This window comes from Abrus precatorius, unplaced genomic scaffold, assembly GCF_003935025.1.
Source record: "Abrus precatorius isolate BTA unplaced genomic scaffold, Abrus_2018 Scaffold2, whole genome shotgun sequence".
In the NCBI taxonomy this organism is placed as follows: domain Eukaryota; kingdom Viridiplantae; phylum Streptophyta; class Magnoliopsida; order Fabales; family Fabaceae; genus Abrus; species Abrus precatorius.
Window position 1 is genome coordinate 13,224,158 of NW_020874362.1, and position 20,341 is coordinate 13,244,498.

The 20,341-nt window shown below is 30.4% G+C and overlaps 1 protein-coding gene across 1 annotated transcript; it reads right to left on the minus strand.

The window, feature by feature from the left end:
- Positions 1-316: 316 nt before the first annotated feature.
- Positions 317-7,798, minus strand: LOC113857772 (putative phospholipid-transporting ATPase 9). Its single transcript, XM_027489959.1, has 12 exons — positions 7,529-7,798; positions 6,826-7,346; positions 4,602-5,950; positions 4,383-4,493; positions 3,837-4,113; positions 3,528-3,616; positions 3,335-3,443; positions 2,863-3,072; positions 2,509-2,634; positions 2,264-2,362; positions 1,771-1,962; positions 317-1,677 (listed from the first exon to the last, which is right to left on the minus strand). The coding sequence occupies exons 2-12, from the start codon at positions 7,216-7,218 to the stop codon at positions 1,048-1,050; spliced, it is 3,585 nt and encodes a 1,194-aa protein (XP_027345760.1). The 5' UTR covers positions 7,219-7,346; positions 7,529-7,798; the 3' UTR covers positions 317-1,047.
- Positions 7,799-20,341: the final 12,543 nt, after the last annotated feature.

A 20,341-nucleotide genomic window follows, 5' to 3' on the forward strand; every position in this document is an offset into this window, starting at 1 on the left:
AATAATAATTTTAGATATAAAGAGTAACTTTTTAACAATCAATTTGTCTTGTTCGTAATATTTTTTCAAGTTACATTCTAATATAATTTTTAATTTTTTATTAACATGAGTTTTAATATTTTTATTTTTTAATAATTACTTTATAAACATTAATCAATTAGACTTATACTTTTATTTCAAATTATCATAGTTTATATGCTTTTCATTTTTTTTTCTTAATATGAACATAAATTGATACCATTTTTTATGAACTTACTAAAAAGGCATCGGTACAAGACTTTATCAGAAGAGCATAAGATTGATTGTATTTTTTTAAATATTAAAAGTTGTCTCCAAGAAAATTTTTCTTATGTACTTAGACTTTGCTCTCTCTCACTGTAAGTCTATAAGAACTTGTAAACAATTTTAAATTTCTAGAGTTACATTGTGGACAATGGGTGAGTGGCAATTCCTCTTGCAAGTTGCAATCCATTTTTTTTAGTGTTATTTTTCATCTTGTTGCCAAATATCCATCCTTGTTTGCCACGGAACCTCAAAGACGACCACCTTACCATCACATACATTATCACCATGAAACTTAATGATTTCAAACACAATAACATTGTTTCCAATGTCACACGTTCCTTCAGGGATGAGTTGGTGATGGTCGAGCAAGGTATCAAAAACGAAAGCGTCGACGGTCGCAATGACTGCAAAAGAGTGGAAAGGCTCAACCTGTAACAAGCTACCTAAATAACTTATATATCTGACATTTCACTCGGTTTCCATTGGGTTGGCCTTTTCAGACCCAAATCCGACCGAACCCGTCAAATGCTCAGTCTGACACGTTGATACACTATCGAAAATCCAGCGCACTAATTACTTTAGCTTACCTTTTTAAACTGAATCTATTGGCATTTCTTGTTGACTATGGTAAGAACCATCTCTACCTTAAAATATATACAATCCGAAGCACTTGATTACCTATACCAAAGTTATCCCTATGTTTAGACCAAAGAATTTTTCATACAATGAAGAAACAAAAACAACATTGCCTGTTAATGGTTTTCAGACTTGAAAACTCTTGGATGCTTTCGAGCTTTGGGATGCTTCAAAACGAGCTGTGAACCCAACTGTTGTGTGTCTTATTGATCTCTGCCTCACAATATTAACGTATTCTGGATCGGTTGTTTGCCCATCATTTCTTATCCACTGTATCATTTGATGGAACATAGGGAAGAAGCGCATTTGAATCGAAGCATAGGCAAAATATGGAAGGAGTGAAGCGATAAGCACAAGCAAAGTGATAAGCCAATAAGATGGTGCTGGTGCACAAGCTTCAATTAAGACTTTGTAGGCAGTGGTTGATAGGTAGGGGTCCACGGTTCCATATACTAGGAGGAAAATATACCATAAAAGAATGCCACCCCATATGAGTATATGTTGTATGTAAGTGAAGTAACTAATAGATAATGCCATTTGGAAATTCACCACCCACACAACACAAGTGTACATGGTGGCACCAAGAACATCCAGCCCAACAACTTCCCCTCCTTTACGGAACGCTTGATGCTCCATTGCCTTGATGCAGAAGAAGAATATTATAGTAGCACTCAAAATTCCATTGAATGCCCAACCAAGGATCCGTTTCCAGGTAAATAACACATTTTGTACTCCTTCTTGATATAGTAATGGGAACTGAAAAATGAATTCAAAATGAGTTTATATATATATTTCTAATAAAATTTCAAATAGAATGGAATAATAGAGAAATTGAATTTAAAGAGATACCTTGATACATAATCTAGCCGAGACATCCTGGTCAAACACTCCCAAGGCAATTACAGGAAGAGACGTGAAGAATACATTATATAGTGACAGGAACCAATCATTGTATGCAGCTTGACCCGAGACTGAGGCGTAGATCTCATAGAAGAACAGGGTGAAGCCAAAGACAATGTTTTTGTAAAAGAAGTAGCAGATCTGCCAAATAAAAAAAGAGGCCAACATAGTTAGTTAATTGAAGAAATGAAGTGTTAGAGTAATAGAGAGAAGAATCATATTTGTCTAGATAAATTGCTGTTCAAGTTAGGTATTACCATGTGCACTTAAGTTTCATAAAATATTCATTCCAACTAAAGAACCTATATTTGAAGTATTGTTGTCAATGTGAGATTTCTTATAATCAAATTAAGCATTGGAATAAGTACAGTTTTTAAATTAATATACATTAAATGGAGAAGCCTATGTGTTAATGCGAAGCTTTTAAAGACAAGTTTGTTACCATTGATGAGATTCTTCTGTAACACCAATGCCCATGCACAAGAAGTAAACGCTCAAGAAACCGGAATTGGGCAATTGCAATATCACTTGACATAACAGCCTGAAAATTTAAATGAAGCAAAGAAGAAAGGATTCAAAATCTAACAAGAAGTCAAGAACAAAAGTTAGAAAAAAGGAAAAGTTAAGGGTCATTGTCATAGGTTGGTAACGAAAGCTAAAAGAAAATTTGTCATATTTCAGATTTACCTGCATTCCTTCAACACCACCGATACCAATCCCAATGTCAGCTTCTTGGAGCATTCCAACATCATTTGCTCCATCACCAATTGCTAGAGTTGTATTACCGGTTTTAATCTTTACTAGTCTAGTAACCTGCATTATTATACCAGAAATGCCTTAACAAACTGAACACATTGACATCAACATAGGAGGAGACTGGCGTTGACCTTTATTAGAACATTATTTTGGAGTAAATGTCTATTCAACAAATTTGGCCAATAATAACATAAAATAAATCTTTTTTGTTTAATTTCAAGTATGAATAAACATCAATAAATAAAGGGCAACTACAAACACTATGAAGTCACAAGAAAAACTTACAAGTGCTTTCTGCTTCGGAGATGAACGACAGCAAATAACAGATGCGCAACCAATGGAAAGTGCAAGAAACAGGTCCTTTACATCATCTTCTAGTGCATAAGTGAGAGACTTCCCATCAATGATAAGAGCTAATGCCTCAGAGTTTTCATTAGATTCCGAAAGTAATGTCTTTCCTTCCCTTAACTGACGAAGAACACTTGCCTTAAATGCCTAAAGAATAAAAGGCTTCCATTAGAATCATACATCTATACCCTGAAGTTCAATGGTTAAAGGACTACTTTATTGTATAGTGATGTGCCTTTGTGCTCCACTGTAATAAAGATCACAAAAATATTTTGTCTTGGAATGAAAAACCGTGTAAAGGATTTTATCATGCACGTGCCATGATTTAAAAGGCTTCTCATGCATGTTCTATACTCTCTTTATTTTGCTCATGTCATGATATGAAGAAATTACTGGAGTTGGGGTTCACCTCTGCGGCAGCAGACTTGTCCTCGATTTTCTCCAGTGATTTGGTTTCTGGGGTGTCTGAAGTAATTATAATTTGCTTCATTCCTTGTCTGAGTAAGCTACAGGCAAACCTGTAGTCACATAAAAATTAAATTAATGATATCATATTATTATCACAAAGTATTTCAAAATATATTTATATACTTTGAACTTACCCAATATTGATTGCTGTCTCCATTTTATCACCAGTCAAAACCCATAGCTTAATTCCTGCCTGTGCTAGCTTGTCAATGCATTCGGGAACCTATGTGCACAAACAAATTCATAAGAACACGGAACAATCACAAATGGTTATGACAACATAAGACATGACTAATTTCAAAGATCACACATGTTAACTTGATAAAAGGAAAAGCAAAGCTTTGGCGAATACACAAGCAGTTTCACTCTAGCATTGAATGAAAAGAGAGTGGGCTATGGCTTCCCTTTAATGCCTGAAAGAGAAACACCATTTTATAACATACCCCATTTTGAAGTTTGTCTTCAACAGCAGTAGCACCAAGAAGAATTAAATCCTTCTCAATATTTTCTGATATTTCCTCCACAATATTATCCCGATCCGCACTCACTAAGTTCTTGGCCTCCATGAATTCTTTATTAAATAGATTGTACACTTCTTCATCAAGTTCTCGATATGCAAGTATCAAGGTCCTCAAACCAGCATTAGCATATTCCTCAATGTGCTGCTTAGTCTTCTCTTCAAATTCCCTTCCATTATTTGCAAGTCGTTCAAACATGACACTGATTGTAAAAGCCATAAACAAAAGAAATTTAATATTCTTTTAACATCTGTAACAGATTGGAAATGATACTCATATAGTGTATTTAAGATAGCCATGCACTATACTATATTCAGATTTACATAATAAATTAGGTAATGCTTTCTTTCAAGAAGTAGGTAGCTAAGTAACCATATACCAGGTGTGAATTTACTGTTAGAAAAATGTCTATACTGTACCAAATTTAATCATTTAGTGTAGGATTTAAAATTAATGAACAAGATTTGAAACCTGTCAGCTCCTTTGCTAAGCAGTAGTAGTTTCCCATCCTCATCTCTTACAATTACAGACATCCTCTTTCTTGTACTGCTAAACTCTAAAATATTCAGAAGATTGTATGACCTGCAAAAGTGAAATTATTCTTTTATCCACCACCAATTCAAGTTTAAAATTGCAGATAAATGTAAGATATAAAATTTAAGCTTACAATTACAAGAATAAAAACCTCACCTTTCACTAATCTTGTTTGATTTGGGATTGAACTCACGCATTGAAATAGTAGTCTGAGTCCTTTCATAGAACTCAAACCCAAGTTCTCTGGCTGCAATCACAAAAGCTGCCTCATCGGGTGACTCAGCTTCGTATGAAATTTTACCAGTTTCTTCATCAACTTCAGGTATTGCAGTATGGCATACTGCCAATAACTGCAGGAACTTTTGAATCACATTGGCTTGAGGTTCATTGATCCAATTTCCATTCATGATCCTTTCATCCATAAAGTTAAAACCTTTAATGGATGAAGTTGCTACAGAAATCTTGGCAACATTGCCATCTTCCGTCAACTCTTGACTCAAAGGTAATCCTTTTCCCTTGGCTAGAGCTTTCTCAACTTCTGTTATTCCTCGTCCATATGCAATCCCAGCAATAGAACACTTGATAAATTCCATAGAATTACAAGTCAAAGTTCCTGTTTTATCTGAAAGTATAGTATCAACTTGGCCAAGTTCTTCATTCAAATTTGAGGTACGAGCATGTGCTGGCCGGTCAGTTTCCTCATAATACATCTGCACATCTTGGTTGATGAAAATGCTTTGAAGAACTTTCACAATTTCAATGGAAACATACAAAGAAATTGGAATAAAGTAACTATACAACATAAGCGCAGTCAAGAAGTGCAGAATTGCTGCAATTGGTGCTTTCTTTGGATCAAAGTAAACTGTTGTATCGTCTGGCCTAAGGTACCATCTTTTCATGACTCCATTTTCAAGGTCCTCCCTGGTTGCAATTCCGAAAAAAATTGAACCAATAAAAGAAATAAAAAATAAGACAAAGAACAGAAAGTAGATGATCGTATCCATCCGTTTCTCAACTGTGCTTCTCTTGGATGGAGGGTCTGTGGAATTCTGCATAACCTTTGTATCATGGCCAGTAAAGATTACCACACCATAGACAAAATCTGTGTTCCTCAGCTTTGAGTCCCTTAGCAATAGCTGCTGAGGTGCAAGAGGATACAATTGATCTTCAATCTCCAAATTGCCTACAAATGAGTACAAATTCGCATTTGGATCTTCGCATTTGATTATAGCCTTGAAATTTTGAAATCTTAAGTCTTCTTGCAACTTTGATGTTTCTTCCAGTGCTTGCTTAACTTTAAGATTTGTTTCTCCATCAAGATTCATTGTCTCAACATAGCAAATTGCATCGTCATAGTTAGATGAAAGTAAGATGAGATCTGCAGGGAAAAATCCATCCTTTTCAACCTTTATTATGTCTCCAACTTTCAAATCCTTCCATTTAGAATAGTCAAAAACACCTTCTCCGTCGTGCACTTTAACCTTTCTGTTATTCATCTCGATATCCTGATGCAATAATATACAGACCTAAGAATAATCAACAGCAGTAGGAAAAAGCAACCAAAAGGATTTTCCAGAAAGGAAAAGTTGACTAATACCGGCGCAACACTAGTATATCTAAGTCACATGATGAGAAATGCTAGAAACACACTCTTCATTACTGATTAAAATATATTAGGACTCCTGAAATCATATTATTCTCACTACCTATTTAATGAGTCTCATACATGACTTCATATGTCTTAATAAATTTCAATTAATAGTAAAAAGTGTGTTAGAGAAAAATTTTCTGAAACTTATCACAGAATTTTCAGAATTCACTATAAAATAATGTATCTGGACTGTGGGTACATATTTGAAAAGACAAGAGAATCAACACTAAGTATCAGCTTCTTGCATTCATTTACTCGAATGTGGACATTAAATCCTAAAATAACTCAAAGGCATTAGTCCAGCATTGCCCCTCACAATGACCTTACCACAATAACCCATTAGCTTGCTATTTATAATCAACAGTTAGTTGCTATTAGGAAATGGTATCACTTGTATAAATAGAAGAAACGAGAAGAAAGCAGGGCAGATTGTCAATTGGAGAAAGGATTGTACTCTAAACAGTAGGTAGGTTCTCTCGAATAACCTGGGAAATTCATTCAATCAAAATAAAAAGAACAAAAGTTATTTTTTCTCTTTTACTGATTTTGTTCCTATCATAGTAATACTCATCAGAATTTTCAAAACATCTGTTGACAAAACAACAAAAAAGTGTGTATATCAAAACTCTGTATCGGCCATATTTAATTTTGCTAAAGACTTTAGAGAACAGAATAATATCCTAAGCACAAAATTGAAGAAAAAGTAGATACAATCATTAAAGCACTTACCTGCTTTTTCCTCCTCCAATCCTCAACAGCCTCTTTCCCCATAGTGGCAGCAACCACAACCACAAGAGGAACAACATTGCTGACTGCCGAGTAAGGAGCGACGGGGAAAAAAGACAAGATTGCACAGACAAGGAAGTAAAAATTGGCAACCCTCCTGAATTGCTCAAACAAGGACTTGGGGAGGAAAGTAGCCACTGTGTATTTGGTTGTACTCACATAATTGTCACCATAACTGAGAACACTCCCCTCACCACGTTCTGGTTCATTGCAGTACACTATCCTTGAAAAGCCAGGACCCCCTATAAGTGAATGCTCTCCTTTGAATGAAGCTTTCCCACAAGAAAATGCATGGATTCTACTAAAGTGGTGCCTCTTCCTTCTATGACCACCCATCTCATGCAACAATTATAGGCTCAAGAAATGCAGCTACTTTGCTACTCCAAAAGCTTACTTTCAGTGCAATAAAATACAACAACCGTGCATCATTCAGCTCTTAAAAAAGATCCACAGACTCCAGAATCCTAAGAAAAAAAAAAAACAGATTTGAAAATATTAACTAGTTTGTTTTACTTGTTCTACATAGCATTATTGAACCAGTTAAATGAAATCGGCAAAATGAGATTAACATAAAAACAATTCCTGTTGGAAAGAAGTTGATTATGTATAAGGTGAAAGATATTGTGGTGTTGAACAAAAAATCCACCTGTTCAACAATGATTGAGCCAGAAAAAGACAAGTTCAAATCAATGTCATGATATGAAGGCAAGAATATGTGTGTATTCAGTGTTCAGTGTTGAAAGACAGAACCTTTTAATGAAATTATAACTGACGCAGCATGGAAAATGTTGTTTCTTTCATTGGGTTAGAAGTTGAATCAGACTGCTATCCCAGTTTGACTGGTAGCTAAGAAGGAAGAAAAGACTTCAAACGTCCACATGGTGCTATTTGATCTTCCCTTCTAAAGAGTTCAAAACAATCAACTACCTCAATAAATACTACGATGGGTGTCGCAAATTAGTATCCTAAAATGTCGGCGGAAAAGAATTTTTGTGTTATGAAATATTTTAATTTTTTAAAAAGTAAGTATTAAATAACTTTTAATATAACGAATATATATATATTTTTTATATATTTTAGCTAATGTCATTAATTAGTTTTTTTCATATGTTATTATATTTTTATATTCATTTTCTTTAATATATTTAGGAGCGAGGTTCTAAAAAAGAAAGAGCATTTTTATTTTTAAATTAAGATGGTTATATAATGTTTATAAAAGTAAATATAAAACTAATCTAAAATTTGTTGTAAGAGTTATTTGAATGCAAACTTTTTTTGAAGTGGCTTTTGGAAAAATTAAAGATTGGATGAAAAATGCAGTTAAATATGAAATGACATATAAAAGGACGAACAGATTTATTACAAGACCAATTTAAATGTCAATGGTAACTATAAAACCTCCTGAAAGTTGCTAAACTAAATTAAATGCTAAAAATAAAGTTTGGTATGACACCTAGTACTCTCCATTTATTCGGAATGTAAGATGGGCTTTTTTCTAGAAATTCGGTTATCTAGAAAATATGGCATGAAAAGAACGAAAATATGTAAACAAACGAGTTTCTTTTCTCATTCTACGTTTCCTTTTCCTTTTTCAATGGTTTACCCAAAACAATGTTTAAGAGAATGGGAAATTATTTTATACCCTCATGCAGATTGTATTTTAAAAAGTTATTAAATATTCGTTTAATCTGAATTTTATAATAAATGTAAAATTTAGTTAGAAATGACTAGCAGTTAATTAAATATTTAACAAATATCATAGTATAAAAGATATCAGATGAATGCCGAAGAAATTACTTATTTCAATATAAAAATAAACTACACATGAAGTAATATATTCCCTTCCTGGCAAGTGTCCACACTCCTGCGAATAATCTATTTCACAAACAAATTCAGCGTTGAAAACGTGGAAATTAAAAGGGAGGCTAAAAATTTCAATATTCATAAACATTGTTTATTTTTATTATTATTATTTTTAATTCATTTAGCAATAATTTTTTATTTTTTCAACTTTATTTACAAATAAATTATCAAAAATAATAATTGAAATAAAAATAATATTGTTTTATAATTATTACTGAAAATATGTTGTTCTACATCTATCATAAATGAGAACAATTTTTAAGAATTACTTTTCTTCCTTATTAGATGAGGTCACTTCTTCTGCATTAAGTATTTATTTTTTAATTCAAATTTAATTTTAATTTTTTATATTTTATTTTTAATTTTAAAAACTTTATCTTTTATTTAATTTTATTTAAATAATAGAATATTTATTATTAACAATTAAATTATCATTCATTTTAAAATTTATAAAATTTTTATATGAAAATATTCATATAATATATCTTTGATTTAAAAAAATATATGGGTTTAACAATACATGTATAGTTAAAAAGAATTACTGATTAAAAGTAATAAAGGACCAATTGTCATGAGACTTTGAGTGAGTGGCTATTGTGAAAAGAATAAAAGATATTGATTTTAATTTCCCTTTCCAAAAGAAAAAATAAAAAGGAAAGGCTACAATCTCAGTAGGAGGTGTTCTCAACGGAATGAATTGCTGCCCTTGCTTGGCTCCCTTTTTTGCTAGAAAATCTCCACAAAAAGTTAACTCTTTAAGAGTACATTTTAGCTCCACATCCTAGTCCTTCAGGAACAGAGTCCGAGTAAATTTGATAAAAAGAACTCACACATGAAATTCAGAACAATAAGCTTTCACAAGTCTGATAACTTGCAGGCAATCAACTTTCAATCCAAGTTAGGCAATAAAAGGGACAAACCAAAGATTTTCTATCTAAATCTAAAGTTAATAATACACTTTGTAATACATTTTTTTAACAAATTCTTAATTATTAAATAAAATTTATTAATACTACAATAAAATTGTATATCTCAATTTTTTTCTTAAATTAATTTTTTTCTATTATATTTTTATAATTTTAAACAAATTTTAGTTAATAAAAAAATATATATTAAAAAATACGTTAAAAGAGGATGTAGTTTAACATTTCTCATGAATCTAATTAAATCCAAAAATATAATGAAAGAAGAGAGGTAAAGATTATAGGATAAAAGTGTCAAAAGAGGGCCTTTATTTGTTCTAATTTTTTAAAAATTTTAATTTTAAATAATAAAAATTTAAAAAATTAAATAATGTAACATGTTATGTGGGAGTATTAAGTTAACTCTCCATCAACTACTAATATAAGTGAGTTAATAGTTAGAATTAAATCCTAACTTAACATTTCAAGTACTAAATCTTATTAAAAAAATTTATAAAAAATAATCGTAAAATGTATTATATTTATAGATATCAATCATATAATTAAGTCTTATCTAAATTTCATTCAATAATCACAGTTATCTTGACTTAATTAAATAATTAATTCTTATAAAAGTTGTACTTTTTGAGCTTAGTCCTTATAAAAAAATTTGTTAGGATATATAATTTTTAACTTTTTTAATTTATTGAAAATTTATTTTTATTATTAGAAAAAAAATTAATTTTTACTGTCAATTAAACTATGTTATGTGATGAGTTAAATAACAGAAGTGAAATTCATCATCATCAGTGGATGTTTCTTTTCCTGATTCTTCAAAATTACCCTTATATTCTTCAACAACTAATAATAGTAGCGAGTAAAGTACATTGCGGCAAATACATCACAACTCACTCAATTCCAATTCTTAATTCATTATTTTCCATTTTGATCTAAACGTTGCACTCATTTGCTTGCTTGAACCCATTGGAAACCACTATCTCCTTTCATCAACCACAGTCAAATTCCTCTTTTCCAAATAATCCTCAAAATCCTCGCCAATAACACTTTATTCGTCCTTCCGTAATAGCATCACACACCACACAATCCCAACTTTGAATTTAGATGAACCGCCTAAACTCCATGACTAGTTTTGCGTCCTCCTCACCCATTTGTTCCACCACTGCCATAACCTCAATCATCTTGAACCAAGCACCTCGTTATTCTTTCCTTTTACTCATTGGACACACCGTAGCACCACCATGGTCTTTAGTCCAAAATTCCAAATCTTCATGAACTACCAAACTCTTCATAGATAACTTGTCATGGCTACCACCAATATGATCATAACCCATGACAATATAAACAACCATAACAACGCTTCGTGATCAATTATGCCAATTCATGAAACATTATTGATCAATTTTATTGAATTACACAACATATGAGCTAATGTAAATAAATAAAACATCCTTCATCGAAGTCAAAATAGTACTATATGTGGATAATTTATTATATGAATAAGATCCACATTAAATTAAATGTTACTTACTCTGTATTAATAAGATTTACAATTAATTTCATGCATAACTCATAAATATTTCTAAAACAACAGTTATTTCCTCTTCAATCTATAACATTGTATAATATAAAATTTGTAAAAAAAAAAACTATCTTAACTTTTAAAATTAAAGATATTTAGAAATAGAAGATTGATATTTAAGATTCAATTTTGAGGATTGTAAGATCACTAAGTAAAAACACACTTTTAAAGTTAGTTAAAAATAACATTTAATATCAATTAAAATATTAATATAAATACTATTTTACATTAGTTATAAAAATTGATATAAAAATATCATACTTTTTATATTAGTTATGAACAATCAATCTAGAATAGTGTTCTTCTTGTTAACGATTTTCTATGACGCTAATGTTACTTTGATAGTTTGACAAACTATTTGTTAATGTCATCAATGTTTGTCAATATTTGCTTTGTATTTAATCTTCAATGAGTCTATAAATAAAAAATATACAATGTTTATCGTCAATTTTTATTCAAGATTCAATTTATAATGAGTTTATAAATAAAAAATATATAATATTTGTCAATATCATGTATTAATGGATTGATAATAAAAAAATAAAAAATAAAGAAAGATAAAATTATTAATATACTTAATAAAAACTCGTGTTTGTTATTGGCGTAACCAATAACGTTAACAGAAGTTTGAAAATGAAAATAAAAGTTTATATTTATTAATAACATAGACGATGTGAATGTAAGTTTGTGTTTATGAATAACGTAAATAACAATATTAAGAGAAATTTGAGAATGTAAGTAAGAGTTTATGTTTATTTTCTCATATTTTTGCTATTTCAATGGCATGTGTCTTTCAAATGTTCTACTTTTAATTGATTTTACATTAATTATGAAAGAATCAATTTAAAAAGTGACATTCTACGTTAACTTTAAAATTAATTAATATAAAAGTTATATTTAAATTGCTTTTTATGTTGTTTTTAAAAAATAATCAATTTAAACATATTTTTTATATCGATTATTTTAATAAATCAATTTAAAAAATTTGTAATTTTTTACCTTAATAGATATAAATTTTAAAAGAACATAACTTTTGGTATAAAATTTTAATTTATATAAATTATATATGTATTTTATATAATTTTTTGAGATTTATCCAACTCAGACATCCAAAAAAATTTAAACAAAATTATTTTTCAAAATTTTATTATTTTCCTTATTTTTTTAGTATTTTTTTACATTTTTAATTTAACATTTTTGTAAAAAAATTAAAATTTAAATCAATGTAAAAGATATTTTATTTTATATTTAAATTATCTTAATAATTTATATTAAAAATTTATTATTATTTTCAAAATTATCACCACACTGACCGATTAATTGTCGGCTGTGATAAGGTAAAAACTTGTCCTTTGTTCTTGTAGCAGTGATCATGTATGATTTAAATGTTTGCATGGATCCACAGGTTGTACGGCCATTGGACCGTGTTGAACTTTTATCCACGGTATTAAGCTGATTAAGGGTTTATTTTAAAAGTAAGTTTTAAATATATTTTTTATTTTTATATTTTGTGAATTCTTATTTTATGTTAAAAAATTGTATTTTTTATTTTTAAAAATTTTGATAGTTATAATTCTGATTATTATTAAATGATATTAATTTCCTTTTTGTTATGCCACGTTATTACGTTAATAAAAAGAGCTAAAACTAAATACTAAAGCAACAAAAATTAAAATTAAAAAGATTAAAATAAAAATTTTGTAAAGTTATTAGGATACAAAATATATATATATATATATATATATATATATATATATATATACTTAAACTCAAAAATAATTATTAAACTGAAAAAGACAAACATTCAGACAAATACTTATCATGAAAGGATATCAACCTCGTACATTTTGAAATAAATTATTAATAAAAAACATTAAATACTTGTCTAGGGGTAAAAAAAAAAAAAAGTCAATTAACAGTAATACCTCAAAAGTTTTAATTTCTTAATATATTAATTTTTGGTTGATACCTTTATTCTTTAAATAAGCAATAACCTAAAAGCATCTTTTGAGAAAACCTATGAACTGAAATAGCCTCGTACCGTTTGTAAGAACTCTTTTTAATTCCGTGAAACTATATGTTTTTTGTATTAATTTGTTAATAAGTGCTAAAATAGTTATTAAGCAATCAATATACTAAATATTTAACATAATATATATATATATATATATATATATATATATTTTTTACAACTTAAAAAATATATTTTTTAATGTGTATAATAATTTATATAATTTGTTATTGTTTAACTGTTGATATAGACATGGATGGGTAAAAGTAGAAACTTAAAAAGGCCATTGACAATTGCGACACTAGCCACTGTAACGATCACAACGCAACTTTGCATGGTTTTAAAAAGAAAAATGTCTGTACCTGCTGCTCTTTCGCCTTGTATTCATTGCCTTAGATGATAAGGAAATGTCTATAATAGATGATAAGAGTGAGTAGTACACAAATATTGTCTATAATGTAGATATTATATTATGGCTTGGTTACCTTGTCACTTTCACGACATGACCACGAGCAATACTAAAAGGAGAAAATACCCATTTGACGAATGGACATATGTTACGTAAACGGCTCAGAAGAACAACACCGGAAGCAACCATCTCCCACTTTCATTCCTCACTTATTTTCAGTGTCATGCCAATTACACTAACATTTAGTCGTCATTTGCTAAGTTTGAACCCGCCACGAAGCTCAATACTAGAAATGTCAGAATACGAAATTTGATTTTATGGCCTACCTCTGTTTTGCGACTTGAAAATCCATGCAATTGAAAATTGATCCAAGCCAATTTTAATTGGCACTTTCAGGTCAGCATTTTAATTGGCCCATGGATCGGAAGAGAAGGGGCTCAATTCCAATGCCTTATGGCGAGTATCTCAAGTTTTTTTGTAAACGTGCCTTCTGGCTCTATTCAAACCGTAGACTACGATTTTCACCCCATAAAAACCCATAAGTTATGATCTGTCCTTTACGAGGGTCCTTTCTATTTTGTGGTCATTGAACCATTGTTACTTTTAATTATTATAAAACGGTCGATCAAAATATTATTACAAAACGAATGCGTCCGTGCACACACTGTAGAGATTTTAAAGTTAATTTCGTTGACCTTTATTTTAAGAACACCTCGAAGAGATATTTGATTTTTAACATGACTAAACAGGTATCTAAAATATTGTGATATTTTTTACCTTATTTTATGAGATATTTCTATACCATTTTTGTGTAGAAAACTTTATGTACTTTGGGAGCACTACGTGCATTCAGTCCATGCGGAAAAAAATTATAATGAAGTTCTAACGTACTGCTTAGTTCTACTTGAAGGAGGAGACACGAGAAATTTTAATAGAAGCTAGAAAAATAATAATAAATAAAAAGAACAATTTCGTTTACAATGAGAGGAGAGAAAAGGAAGAAAGAATATATAAATTTATTGTTTTACATTTAGAATGGTTAAACAAGGTTTTTTCTTCCTTTCAAATTTTGTCAATTTTGAAAGGAATTTAGAATTGAGTTAAAGGGATTTAGTTTCCTTTCCAATTATTTTTCTCTCCTCTCTTCTAAAATTTTAAATCAAGTATAAAATAGTTGACTTTTTTCTCCCCTATTTGAAGATTTACTTTATGTTGGGTTGCTCTTTAATTTATGTCAACATTAAATATCGATGTATTACTTTTAATTATTTTATGAAGTATAGAACGATATTGTTTCTCACAAGTATTGACTCAAATTATTAATTATAGTTTCTTAAATTTTTAATTAAACTAAAAAATATAGAAATATGTCATATATTACAAAAAATTGACTAAAAATAAAATTAACAATCGAAAGATATTAATATTAAGAAAATAATTATAAAATAACACTAACAATGAAAGACATAAATTCAATACGGCACAACATAATTAAACAATAACAGGAGCACAATGAATATGAATTTGTTTAAATTTGATTTCACGCGATAAATAAATATTTGATTCAATGTTGATACAAGCACTGCATAATCTAATCCTTTAGTATGTAATATGTGTCCGATTCCTTAACTCAATCTCTTAATTTTCAGTTAATTAAGGACTATACCTAGCAAGTCATTAATAAAAAAATAACATTAGGTTCAAGATTAATATCAACCACATGAAATCCTTAATTCCTATGTTTAGCTAGTTAGAAAATAATAAAAGTCACTTCAAGTATTATTACAAGATCAACGTGTTGATTGTAAATCACATTCTCTAATCATGTATTTGAATAGCCAAACGAAGAAGCATTAAGTGTAGAAGTGAATTGTAACACCAAAATTTTACCACTTTTAAAATTAATTATTAATCAAATCAATCTAAATTAATTAGAATTAGATAATACATAAAAATTAAGAATTAAAATATACTTAGCAAACTCTAACCCAAAAAATAGCCAATTAAGGAAGAATTAAGTAATGTGCAATTCAATTTTTAGAAGAGATTAATTAGCAAATTCATTTTAGACCATCTAAATTATGAGTTACAAGAATTATATTGAGTTGGAAAGAAACAAAAATAAAAAATAAATACAAGTTACAAAATTTATCAAATAACCAAAATACTTTTAGAATGGGCTTGAAATATTGGCCCAATACGAGCAAGATGGCCATGAAAAATTTTGAAAATTTTATGGTAGTTAGCCCATTAGAAACAAAATGCTAGACATGCCAAATGAGTGTCCAAAAAGCCTAAGAAAAATTGCACAAAATCTTGTCAAGGAAGTTATGAATTAACATGAATTTGGAGATTAGTTATAGGAAAACTTGATCAACAATCCAAGTACCCAATTCACGGTCATGTGCATGACAATTATGACCAAGGGATAAGTCTAGGTATAATCAAGAGCCTTATCTTATCTAGAGAAAGATTGGCCAATAAGAAACAAGAAGCAAGTCAATAAATTAAATTAGCATGACTACAAACCTAACTAACTACTCTGACAACTTAATGGGTCTCTAAGGGTTTGTCATCCTTATTTCCTGAAATTATTAGTAAGGATGAGTTATCTCCTCACCACCAAAACATAATTAATTACATTTATTCATAACAACAACATCATGATAAATATATCAACAAATACCATTACATAAAACTACGTTAACAATCAATCCATGCATCACGACATTCAAGACAAATCAATATGTTAGTAAATTCCACTAATTTATATATATCTAGCCACAAAATAATTATACTTTTCTCTCAAGTATGCAATTCCTTGTGCACTATGATCATAGATATTCAATGCCTCCAACAATTCTAAGGGCTTACACAGATAAGTAATCGTCGATTATCCCATGCACACAGATACAATGCATACAATAGTAGGCCCTTAGCAAAGGTATAGTTAGTAGTCTAGTCAGGAAATGAATGTGAGGCCATGTGACGCATTCGCTCTCAAATAGATTGTGTACACACACGTGAATGTCGTTCACCACCCTATATTTTTCCTAGATTTCCAAAATTGTATCTGAACTCTATACCCGTAGTGATCTCAGTAACAATTCACATTAATTCCTTCATCATTTCTTATTCATAATACACTCCCTTTTTATCTCATCCTCATCATTAAACTAAAACGATCATGCTTACTCAAACACTTCCAGACTAAGTCCTTATCTCATGCAACAGAAATACAGTACAATCACTCCAAAACAACCAACATATCTCATCAACTTTTCACAACAGTTTAATATCATTCAAAAATATGATCACAGGCAAGAAATACATAACAGTACTTTCCTGAGTACAAAATATTCATTATATTTTAATGAAGGGATAGAACTCTTTTGACCTTGAGGAGAAGATTTTGAAGAAGCTTTATGAAGGATATCATTGTCACAAAAATTAGAGAACTAACTAGCAAGTGTACTAGGTAGTTATAGCAAGTAATAAAATTTAGAAATCAATGTGAGTCCCAAGTATTGTCCTTAGGGATTAGTTCTATCAATTACCACGTCACAAATCTATAACTAGTTGAGCTAAATGAATTTGGAGTGTTTTGAATTATTTAACAAACAAAAACAATAAAGTACAGAAATATGAAAAATACAGCAAAATAGAATACAAATTTTGTATTAAAATGCTATATGAAAAATAGTTAGGAATCACTTTACCAGATTTTCTATTGCAATGTAATAATGTTCTGGACTTTTAAGAATTCTAATTGATTGATAATCATTTTCACATCTTTAACCAAAGGACAATTCCTTGCCTCATTGATCTTAATATCTAATTAAACCTCCCTAATTCATTAGGTGAAATTCAACCAAATATTGTATTAAGTTCTGAAAATTATGGGATTACTAAATTATGATACTTATTCTTAAGATCTCAATAACCTAGACATATGATTCAGATATGAAAAATAAACTTAATTTCCATTGATGAAGATTCCTCTAAATTCAATTGAATGAAGGATTAGTTCACAACTACATTAAGAACATAATCACATACTCAATTCAATTAAAACCTCAAGGTCCAGATCCAAAATTACATCACAATACCAAATCTGGATCCATGGATCCCTAACAAAAAGAAATCAGAACGTGTTCCTAAAAGAAAAAGAGAGAGAAAGAGTATAAGAAGGGGAGCTGCAGAATTTCTTCATAAATCCAATCCCCAACCTGATTCCTCAAGGTCTAGAGCTTGGAAGTCGCCCCCAATCTTCCTCTCTAACTCTCCTAAGGTGTCGAAATGAAAAGAAAACAAAAAATGGCAAAAGCCTTCCAATCTGAACTCTTAACTACTATTTATAATTTTTTCCGCCACCTTCCATATTGACACTTTAATCATTGAGAGTAATAACTTGGAAAGCCTTCCAGAAGCTTTTAAGGTTGAGATATGAACTCCAAACGTCCAAAATTAAAACTTAAAAGTGATTTTCAAAATTTTGTTATTTTGCATGGACACTTTAAGGAGTAAGAGTGTCCATGCGCATGTGTTCTGTGCTAATAAGCCTTGCGCGTGGCTACTTTAAATGATCAGAGTGTCCACGCACTTTGAGTGGCTACTTTCAGTTACCAGAGTGTCCACGTGTAACTTTGAGTGGCGACCTTCAGTGACTAGAGTGTCCACGCGTAACTTTGAGTGGCTACTCTTAGCAATTAGAGTATACACTCAAATATGCGCAGACTATTCATGAATTTTGTTACTAAAGTGTTCACTTTCAATACTTAGAGTTGCTACGCACTTGATCTTCATGGATTTTCTTTTTCAAAGTGTTAACTCTATGCACCCAAAGTTGCTACGCCCAACACATATCACTTTATTCTTGATCTTTTAAGCTCAAATCTTCCACTTTCTTCAATTGAATCTTCTTCAATCCTTATCCTCAAGACTCTTAGCTTAGAATTTCTTGTAAAACTAACAAAATTACATCAGAATTCTATTAAATTCACACAATTTGAATTATTAAAGACAAATATAGACTTTATTGAATATTTATATAGTTTTGTGCAATTTTCACCTTCCAAATTACATTTTCTATAAAAAATAACCTAGAAAACTACTTAAAAACCTAGTAAAATCTGCATTCATCAATCATCTAAAGGACTAAGTTCCTCCTAGATATCACAAAAGAGAGCATTTTTAAGATAATATAAATTAGGGAGAATAGAACAGAGATTGGAGAACTGAACTCCGAAGAACTTACTTGGATTAGATCAAAACAAACGTCCAAGTTCGAATTCAAGGATGGCTTGGGGTTTAAGGGAGGTTTCTTGGAAGAAGTAAGATGAGAGATTGGAGAGAAAGTGAGAGAAAAGCTGACTTGAATTGTAATGCAAGTTTTAGGAAAAAAATTCCTTAAATACCCTTAAAAATTCCTTAAATACCCTTCAAAACTCATAAATTCTCGCTTGAGCAATATCTACTCTCGCTTGAGCAATATCTTTTTTAGATATTCTTGCCTAAGTGAGAATCGGTCCAAGGAGCTCCTCATTCACCCTGTGCCTTCTCGCCTGAGTGAGACCTATCTCGTCTAAGTGAGAGGATAGTTCAGGTGACATTATTCCTTCTCACCTAGGCAAGACTTAACTCGCCTGAGTGAGACCACTTTGTAACACTTGGTCCAGAAAACTCAATCTTGCTTGAACGAGACCCTCTGCAGCTACCAACATTCATACATTTCTAATTTAAAACAAAACCAATAATAAATACTAACAACAAAGCAATTAAAAAAAAGAGGGTGTTACACTTTCAAGAGGAAAAATAGAGCAAAAAGGGAAGAGGAGATTAACTTAATTCAAGGGAAAAATAGGGGATTATTGAATCATTTGGAAGAATAGTGATAGAACTCATTGATTGACTAGGGATTACTCTTCTTAATTGATTGAATTTTACTAGTTTACATTTTGCTCTTGATTAAAATCTGGAAATTGACAAACCTCCCCCCAATTTACTTGCTTTAAAATATATGTTTACACTTGTTTGATGTATGTTCCCAACCAAAAATTCCTTGGAGACAACCTAGGACAACACCCTAGTATTGCATACATTTCATTGCATATTTGATGAGGATTAACGACAATCTTTGTGCATAACGAGTAGTAAAATCTCGTATCATCAAATTGGCGCCGTTGCCGGGGAATGTTTGGTGTTAATTTTGCATTGAACTTGTTAGTTGCTCTGTTTTAGTGCTCTGTCTTCTGTTTTTCTGCATTATTACTCAGTTTTTGCTGCACATTTTTGCAGAATTTGTTAGCTTATGTTGCGTTTTCTTGCAATTAGTTGTAATTTCTTTTCTGTTTTTGTTGCTTAACTTCTTTGCTTCATTTTACTACACATAGACATTAGTTTTCTGCATAATTGTCATGATTTTCTTTGCATTTTTGCTGTTTCATCTAGCTTACTTCTTTTCATTCCTTATAATTAGTTTCTAGTGCATGACCAGATCGAATCCTGGAGACTTGTATCCACTTGACCCAGAGATTGATAGGACATTTCATAGTAGCATTAGAACACATAGGAATAGTTCTGAACATTTTGAGGAGTATTCATCTCCTTCATCTATCTATTCATCACCCCATTCATTAGAATTTGAAATTGAAAAAATGGCTGACAATGAAAGA

Excerpts from the sequence above, each read along its gene's own strand:
- LOC113857772 (XM_027489959.1), bottom strand. The coding sequence starts at position 7,218 with ATGGGTGGTCATAGAAGGAAGAGGCACCACTTTAGTAGAATCCATGCA. Across the intron at positions 1,963-2,263 it reads ACAGAAGAATCTCATCAATG|ATCTGCTACTTCTTTTACAA; the intron begins GTAACAAACTTG and ends TTTATTTGGCAG. Across the intron at positions 1,678-1,770 it reads CGGCTAGATTATGTATCAAG|TTCCCATTACTATATCAAGA; the intron begins GTATCTCTTTAA and ends TTCATTTTTCAG.